This window comes from Ailuropoda melanoleuca, chromosome 13 (assembly GCF_002007445.2).
Source record: "Ailuropoda melanoleuca isolate Jingjing chromosome 13, ASM200744v2, whole genome shotgun sequence".
Taxonomy (NCBI): domain Eukaryota; kingdom Metazoa; phylum Chordata; class Mammalia; order Carnivora; family Ursidae; genus Ailuropoda; species Ailuropoda melanoleuca.
In genome coordinates, this window is record NC_048230.1 from 12,144,472 (window position 1) to 12,153,229 (window position 8,758).

The following is an 8,758-nucleotide window of genomic DNA, read 5'->3' on the forward strand; positions in this document are numbered from 1 at the left end:
GGCCGCGGCGGCGGCGGCGGCCGAGGCGGGGCTGCACGTCTCGGCACTCGGCCCGCACCCTCCCGCCGCGCATCTGCGCTCGCTTAAGAGCCTGGAGCCCGAGGACGAGGTCGAGGACGATCCCAAGGTGACGCTGGAGGCCAAGGAGCTGTGGGACCAGTTCCACAAGCTGGGCACCGAGATGGTCATCACCAAGTCTGGGAGGTAGGGCGGCTGGCTGGCCGGAGGGCACTCAGGCGGGCGGGCGGACTGGGGGACCCGCAGCACCGACCAGCGCCGAGCCCGCCGCTCGGGGCTCCCGGCTCCGGCCCCGGCGCCACGCTTTTAGCTCCCACAGACAACAAATTTGACTTTTCCTATTTGGCACCGAGCGAATTTTTTTTTTAAACTAAGACATAAAAATCTCCCGAATGAAATAAAACGAAAACACGCTCCTTAAGAATAGTCCCAACCTTTCTGAGTCCCAAAGCCGAGAAGGCCCCGCGGCTGGGCCAGGGCGGGTCTCCGAGATCTCGGCTGCAGCTCCTCTCCCTGCCGCCTCGCTCTCCTGCCTCCGGGTCTGGCTCCGAGATCCGAGGAGATGCAGCATCTCCCCGGACTATCCTCTGACCCTGGAGCCCAGAATGAGACTCGCACCATGCTAGGCCCAGGCTGGCCAGCTGATTCCAGCTGGCTGTTCGGTTCCGGCAGTAAGCCCCAAGCCGGTCCAGAGGCAGCCTGGTCTGGGCTGGGAGCCTTTTCCGGGTCCAAGGATCGAGGAGCTCCCTTCTCGCACACCGCTCCAGGCCTTAAAGCCAGAAGAAAATCACAGTCCCCAGCCCCTCCACCCTTCGACTCAGCCACCCAGAATCCAGGCCTCAGGTTCACCCTCTTCCCCCGAAACGTAAGGTCCTTGTTCAGCTGTAACCCAGTTCCCAAGCAAACATCTTCTGGTTTTATTTTTGGGAGTTTCAGTCCCAGTGTGCATATCCCTTGAATGAATTTTGGGGAGATTCAAAAGAAGCAGGTGTATTTCTAGGGGGCCTGGGTTTCTTTTCGGAACACTGGCTTTCATCTCAGATGAGGGAGAAAGACAGTCACCAGACCTGAAGATAAGGCCGATAGGAAACCATATAATAAGAGAGGGTTTGACAAGCAGAAATGGGATCCCCCAGGAATAACAACCACTGGTGGGGTCTCCCAGCAGTAATATGGGGGCAGAACAGCGACAGCAAGGAAACAAGATGGGGAAGCTCCTGGCAGTGGTGTGTGTCTGGGGAGTGGGGTCCTCAGACATAAAGCCAGGTTCCATGGAGTCTTCCCCTTTCCCTTTCTCGCAGGCGGATGTTTCCTCCATTCAAGGTGCGAGTCAGTGGCCTGGACAAGAAGGCCAAGTACATTCTGCTGATGGACATTGTGGCCGCCGATGATTGCCGTTATAAATTCCATAACTCGCGCTGGATGGTGGCGGGCAAGGCCGACCCAGAGATGCCCAAACGCATGTACATCCACCCGGACAGCCCAGCCACGGGAGAGCAGTGGATGGCCAAGCCTGTGGCCTTCCACAAGCTGAAACTGACCAACAACATCTCCGACAAGCATGGCTTCGTGAGTGCTGGGCAGGCGCAGGGAAGGGGGTCTGATGCTTCGCATCCAGTGCTGTAGGGGGTGGGGGCAGGAGAGCAGGCGGCGGGATTCCCTAGAGGGGAGCACTGGCCGAACCCTCAGAGTGCCCCTGCTCAGGTCACTGCCCTGTGGCCTACGCTGGCTAAGCCTGGGCCCAGAGGGCTTCACTCTGTAGGCCTGGGGAATGAAGGAGTTGTGGGGCGGCAAGCTCCAGGCTGCTCACAGTCTCGGCTGGGGTCATGCCTTCCAAAGCTCTTCCTGGAGCCCAGCAGGAGTCAGGAGTGACCGGGACACATTCGTGCAGCCTCTGGTCTTTAACTACTGAGCTTGGAAGTCCTGCCCCCCCACCTTCCCCTTGACCGTGTCCCCATTCCCCCCCCCAAACTAGGAGATTCAAAAGTTAAACCAGCCCCCTTCACATCCTAAGAGTCCTTTCCGTCCTCCCACAGGCAGATGTCCCACCAGGAGGAGGGAGTTTGGGGGTTCTCTCCGTTTCTGCCTGAGCCAGGCCCCCAGTAAAATGGGAAGGGGGAGTTAGATGGGGCAAAAGGGACTGCCCATTCAGAGGTAGGGCAGTCGCTGAGCCCCCAGGAGGTCCAAATATTCTCTCTGTGGAGTTACTAGGGGCTTAGCAATGAGCCTAGGAAGGGAGGTTAAGAGTGGAGTGTTATTGGGTTTTCATTTTGTTCCATTTCTGCTTTCAACTGGGGTAATTTTTTTAAATGGAGAGAGAGAAAAAACTGTAATAAAACTGAGAGAGAAAATAGAAGAAAAAGAAATATAGGGAAGAAAAAGCGCAGAGAAGACAGGAGAAAATCGCAGAGGAGGGGGTGGAGAAGGCAGACGAAGAAAGAGACAGACTTGGAAAGAGGTCAGGTCCCCAGGGAGTAGAAATGCTTGGGCCAAAGGCTGGGGGCTGCCGGCTGACCCATGCCCTCCTCACAGACGATCCTGAACTCCATGCACAAGTACCAGCCGCGCTTCCACATCGTGAGAGCCAACGACATCCTGAAGCTGCCCTACAGCACCTTCCGCACCTACGTGTTCCCCGAGACCGACTTCATCGCGGTCACTGCCTACCAGAATGACAAGGTGCGCTGGGTGGGCGGCGGGCCCAGCCCCTGCACCGACGCCCCCTTACACCTGCAGGCTCCAACCCTTCACTCACACCCGCCCGAAGCCCCCAGGACCCACCCTGCGCCCTCACAGCTCACTCCCCAGGACCAAGTCACGCATCTGTAAGCGCAGCATCCACTGAAATCCCCCAGGTTCCCTCCCAAGTCTGTGACACGTACACACAGGCTCCCCCGGGTGCTCGAACAGCTGGGCGATCGTTGGGGTGGGGATGTTTACTTAGCAATTAACAGAAACTCCGGGACCACGCTGACATTTTTACATTTTATTCGTTTATTTCTTGGCTCCGGGACGGGAATTTAAATGAAGAGAGGGAGCCAGAGTCAATCTGCCCTGGCACTCCTGAGGCTAGGAAACCAGCGATAGGAACTTAGGGCCCAGTTTTCACTGGGGTGGGGGGGTGTCAGAGTGTGGGACAGGTGACACAGCTTCCCAAAGCACCCCCCTTCCTCTGTCCAGGCCCTGAACCCCTTGGGAGGTGTTTAGAGACTTTTCCTTTAAGTTGAAGGGCTTTTTCTTCTTGCTGCCTTTCTACACTCTTTCTCTAGAGGGGCAGAGAACCACTCCCTCTGGGCCTGTGCCCGTGTGTACCCCTCTCCGGAGAGTGTCCAAGTGTCCTACCGGTCATTCTTTTTGTCTTTGTGAAGTGATGTGTATGCGGGTATGCGGGCATGCGGGCAACATTTTGGGCGCCTTGGATACATGTGGAGGTGTGTGGATTCGTTTGGTTCTGTGGGCACTTGTTTGTTTTCTCTGTGTGTACTTGCGAGTGCGCAGGCCGTGAGTGTGATCTGTCTCTGTGGTGGGACTTGCCTGTGCTCTGCTGTCCCTGTGCGTGCCTGCTCAGATGCCCGGTTTGTTTAACTTGAGTGACCGAGTGGGCCTGGGTGCATGCTTGGGCAGATTTCAACTCTGCGCTGCTTTGGGCTTGTGTGTGCAAGATAAGAGAATATGCCTCGAATAAAGTTTTTGGAGGAGAGACCCTATGGCTTCCCGGGAAGCCCGCCGGCCGGCCTCACCTCATCTTCCGGCTGGGACCGACCTATCCCAGGCGGGCGGGTACCAAGTGGACATTTGCGGAGCTCTCCTCTGGGCTGGCAGCCTCTGACCTCGGGGTGCCCCAGGCCAGGCTGGAGGTGCCGCTTCCTGACCTGGCGCCGCCCCCTCGGTCCCCCGCAGATCACGCAGCTGAAGATCGACAACAACCCGTTTGCCAAGGGCTTCCGTGACACCGGGAATGGCCGGCGGGAGAAAAGGTGAGGAGTGAGCCTGACCGCTCTACTGAGGGTGCCTGAGCGAGCAGGACGCGGGGTGGGGGGTGGTGAGCGCGCGCCGCTGACCCGCTCCCTCCGCTCATCCCCAGGAAGCAGCTGACGCTGCCGTCCCTGCGCCTGTACGAGGAACACTGCAAGCCGGAGCGCGACGGCGCGGAGTCGGACGCCTCGTCTTGCGACCCTGCCCCCGCACGGGAACCGCCACCCTCCCCGGGGTCAGCGCCTAGTCCCCTGCGCCTGCATCGGACCCGAGGTGAGGGTCCGGTGGTCGGGGCGGGGATGGAGGAAGAGGAGAGGGGAGGGGAGGGTCTCCTCCCGGCGCCCCGCTGGCTCTTGGCTCAGCGTCGGGTAACCGTACGGCCTGGGGGAAGCGTCTAGGATGGGGCATCCGACCCAGGCCTTCCCTGGGAGGGCGGTCCCCGGTAGCTAGAAGATCTGGCTGGACTCCGAGCCAGGCCCCTGGCGCTGAGTGACTCTGGCAGCGAGTTTCCTTTACATGGCTGTTTCTCCAGCTGTAAATACGGGGCCTTAGATTAGGTGACCTGAAGCTGCCCTTGCCCGACGAGGATCCTCGAACGTGGCTTCCCGAAAGAGGGCCTTTCCCAGTCTCTCCGACCCGGCCCAGACACCGGGGGGAGGCCTCGCGTCTGTCTCTTCCCGGGCCCTTGTGACCTCGCGCATCCCCTCTCCCCGCAGCCGAGGAGAAGTCGTGCGCTGCGGACAGCGATCCGGAGCCAGAGAGGCTGAGCGAGGAGCGCGCGGGGCCGGCGCTAGGCCGCAGCCCGGCCCTGGACAGCGGCAGCCCCCCTCGCTTGACCGAACCTGAGCGCGCCCGGGAGCGGCGCAGCCCCGAGAGGGGCAAAGAGCCGGCGGAGAGCGGCGGGGACGGCCCGTTCGGCCTGCGGAGCCTAGAGAAGGAGCGCGCCGAAGCCAGGCGGAAGGACGACGGGCGCAAGGAAGCGGGCGAGGGCAAGGAGCCCGGCCTGGCGCCGCTGGTGGTGCAGACGGACAGTGCGTCCCCCCTGGGCGCCGGACACCTGCCGGGCCTGGCTTTCTCTGGCCATCTGCACGGGCAGCAGTTCTTCGGGCCGCTGGGGGCCGGCCAGCCGCTCTTCTTGCACCCGGGACAGTTCGCCATGGGCCCCGGAGCCTTCTCCGCCATGGGCATGGGTCACCTGCTGGCCTCGGTGGCGGGCGGCGGCGGCAGTGGTGGAGGAGGCGGGCCAGGGACCGCCACGGGGCTGGACGCAGGCGGGCTGGGTCCCGCAGCCAGCGCGGCAAGCACCGCTGCGCCCTTCCCTTTCCACCTCTCCCAGCACATGCTGGCATCTCAGGTAAGGCCTGTGATCTGCAGGGAGAAAGAGCGAGGTGGGCATAGGGCCTGAGGGTGCCGTGGGCGCTCTGAGCTTCCAGCGGGCGATGACTCTGTCCTGGGGAGACGCGATGGACACTCTCCAGGACACCTAGGTTCAGGGAGACTAAGACTGTAGGTCTAGGGTCTGGCCAGGGCACTGTTTCTGACTTGTGTGTGACTCTAGACAAGTCCCTGACCCTTTTGGGGCCTGTACCCTTCCCTGCGCCTCCAGTACAGAGTGGCATCCATTAGGTTCTTTCTCTGACAGACTGGCTCTGCCTCCGGCTTTTGGGAAGTCCACTTTTCTGGCCTCAGGACACTTCTCTTGGACACAAAAACTCTTGGCTCAGTGTCAGTCCCTGAAAGGCTAAGATGCCTGGAAAAAGGGAGTAGGAAAATGTGCAGTATTTTCTGGACAATTGACCGCCATAACGACCCACCTCTCAGATGCCTGTGGCTGCTTTCAGGCCCTCCAGGAAGTCCTCTGACCTGACAAAGGAGAAGGTTGTTCCTTCCCCCCACCTTGGGTCTCCCAACTCTCCAGCCACACATCTCAGGGAAGAGGGGCTCAGTTCCCCAGGCCCAGGCTGAAATCCTGAGCCCCCGGGGGAGACTTTATGAAGCTGGCCAGCAGCAAAATACAGAGAGCCAATGGGGAGGGCGGTCTCTTTGGTTGCTTGGGTGGAATATTCCCTGTGGAAAGATTTGGAATCTCTACATTCATTTTCTTCCCTCTGAGGTTTCTGGCAAATTGAGCCCTTGAGATCTTATCTTAGGGGAAGGAAAATAGGAGTTCAGGTCTGAGAAGGCTCCTTTGGTTCAGAAGCAAATATTTTTAAAGTGGGGGAGGGGGTTCTGAAATGGGTTTTTAACAGAGCTCAGTGTCAGGGATGTATGGAAGTGAGTGAAGCACTCACATCACGTATTTGCGGCTCTGAGATGGCAAGGAAGCCTCCGGAAAATGGAGCTCAGGGCCTGGAGCTGAGCATCCTTGATTCTATGTGTATGTGAATGCCTCCTCCCCAGCACGGGCATCCGAGAGGTCGTGGGGAAGTCAGGGCTTCTAGATACAGCCTGGGCAACAGGTGCAAGGCCAAGTTGAGAGTACCCAGCACTCAGGAGGCATTGCTTGGTATACTGCTACTGGTTAAGTTTCTGTGCCAGGGGAGCCTGCCCCTGACCATCGGTAGAGCCAAGTTTTGGAAGATCTAAAGCCTCCCTCCTTCCCCCCCACCTGAGATGCGAGCACTAAATGCCCAGTAGGGCTTGACCTTCTCAGGAAGGATATTTTCTCATTCCTGACTAAGCTACTTCTTTCCTTCTCCCTGCCTGAGCCAGGCCCGAGGCTCCCTGGAAGCCCAGCACAGTCAGCTCCCTGTACTCCTCCCCATACCTCCATACTCTGGGGAGTGAGCCATTATCTCAAAGGTCAGATAATCCAAAAGTCGGGCCTCATGGACTCAGCCGGTGTTTGTCCAGGGTTTCCTGGCTACTGTGCTCTCCGCAGGCAGACTTCGCATTCCTTCCTCAGCTGCCACTGAGGTTCTCTGTAGAATATCCAGGCCAGTTTATAAACAGATTGGCATCTGTGCCCTTCTCCTGGCCCAGGCAAGAGATCCCTGAGCAGGCAGGCAGGTTGAAGGAGAATTTATAGAGCTCTTCGCTGCCCCTGCCTGTGCTTCCTCAGCCTTTCGGGGGCACCTGCAGAAAGAAGGGCTGGGGAAGACACTGTTCTAAGGGAGCGGAATCTCCCATGACAGCCAGAGCTGCCTGCTTGCCACCTGGCTCTTTGCCTGCCCGGTTCCCTCCCTCTAGGCCTTTGCCCATGCTAGTTCAGCCACCTGGCATATCTTTCCCTCACTCATCCTGTAAGACCTGGCAGGGAGCTGGATGGCGCCAGACCTCTGCATCATAACCTGAAGTGAGCTCCCTTCTAACTGGGTTTGGCGCAGCGTACTGGCCCACGCCAGCCTGTGCTGCTTGGGGTTACAGTTCTGTGAGTTCTGGGCTTATACTCCTAGACCCGCAGGGCGAGGATCTAGTGGTAGCACCACCCCCGGCACCCAGCTTACCCTCAGAACACCACAGACAGGATGCCTAACCCTTGTCTTGTTCTGTTTCTTTCAGGGAATCCCAATGCCCACTTTCGGAGGCCTCTTCCCCTACCCCTACACGTACATGGCAGCCGCTGCGGCCGCGGCCTCTGCTTTGCCAGCCACGAGTGCTGCGGCTGCAGCTGCGGCGGCCGCAGGCTCCCTGTCCCGGAGCCACTTTCTGGGCAGTGCCCGGCCCCGCCTGCGTTTCAGTCCCTACCAGATCCCGGTAACTATCCCGCCTAGCACTAGCCTCCTCACCACGGGGCTGGTGGCGGAGGGCTCCAAGGCTGCAGGCAGCAACAGCCGGGAGCCCAGCCCGCTGCCGGAGCTGGCTCTCCGCAAGGTTGGGGCCCCTTCCCGAGGTGCCCTGTCACCCAGCGGCTCAGCCAAAGAGGCAGCCAGTGAACTGCAGAGCATCCAGAGACTGGTGAGTGGGCTGGAGAGCCAGCGAGCCCTCTCCCCCGGCAGGGAGTCGCCCAAGTGAGGGGGCTGCCCAGCTGCTCCGCTGCCGCGCAGACCTCCCGGGCTGTCTGCCCCTGCTGCTTGGGACGTGTACAGCACAGAATGGGTATTTATTTAAATAAAGGAGCAACAGCGGGCTGCAGCAGCCGGAATAGAGGCCCCATCAGCCAGCCGGGGCCTGGGACATTTCCCTGGGCCTCACAAGGAATCCAGCTGCCGGGAACACAGTCGCTTAGGAGCCACTGGTCACGGTCCAGATCTGCTCCAGGGTCAAGTTGGCATTGGCCAGGGGCCCCTCTGGGTCCTCCAGCGCTGTGGGGAGGCCTCATCACCCCGCCCTTCCAGAGTCTCTTCCAGAGCCAGAAGGTGCAGGAATCAGGGATGGGAGCCTCGGAGAGAACCCCAGAGCCCCTAGCCTTGAGCCTGGACCGCTTGAGAATCTGCAGTGAGGGATGCTGGGCTCAGTGAAGACTGAAGTCAGTGTAGACTTGAGCTGGGAGGGACCTGTTCTTTTAGTCCTCCCACTTCTTACCCCGAAAAGACAGGCGCCCCTCCCACCCCTGGGTCAGCGGAGGGAGTGGCACTTCTGCCTTGAGTCCCCAGGGAAAAAAAAAAAGAAGATATTTATGAAATAAATGGTAATTTGTGTAAATAAGCTTTAAGGTTCCCAGAATATGCAAATTGGTATTAATTTATTCAAATGTGTACATTGCTGTGTACATAATATCTAGAGATTAATTCATAGCATTTAAAATTTCTTTTCATTTTACATGAGCATCTATATTGTACAGGGCTGGGTGGGGTCCTTGGCTGCGGGAGAAACCCCGACCCCC

The 8,758-nt window shown here is 59.1% G+C and overlaps 1 protein-coding gene across 1 annotated transcript; it reads left to right on the forward strand.

Moving 5' to 3' along the window:
- Position 1: 1 nt before the first annotated feature.
- TBX2 (T-box transcription factor 2) lies at positions 2–8,541 on the forward strand (the record flags this gene model as incomplete). The annotated part of the gene is made up of 7 exons (XM_019804981.2): positions 2–204; positions 1,320–1,587; positions 2,551–2,697; positions 3,919–3,995; positions 4,103–4,266; positions 4,710–5,347; positions 7,495–8,541. Coding segments are annotated over 7 exons (1,950 nt in total), but the record flags the coding sequence as incomplete, so codon positions are not given.
- Positions 8,542–8,758: the final 217 nt, after the last annotated feature.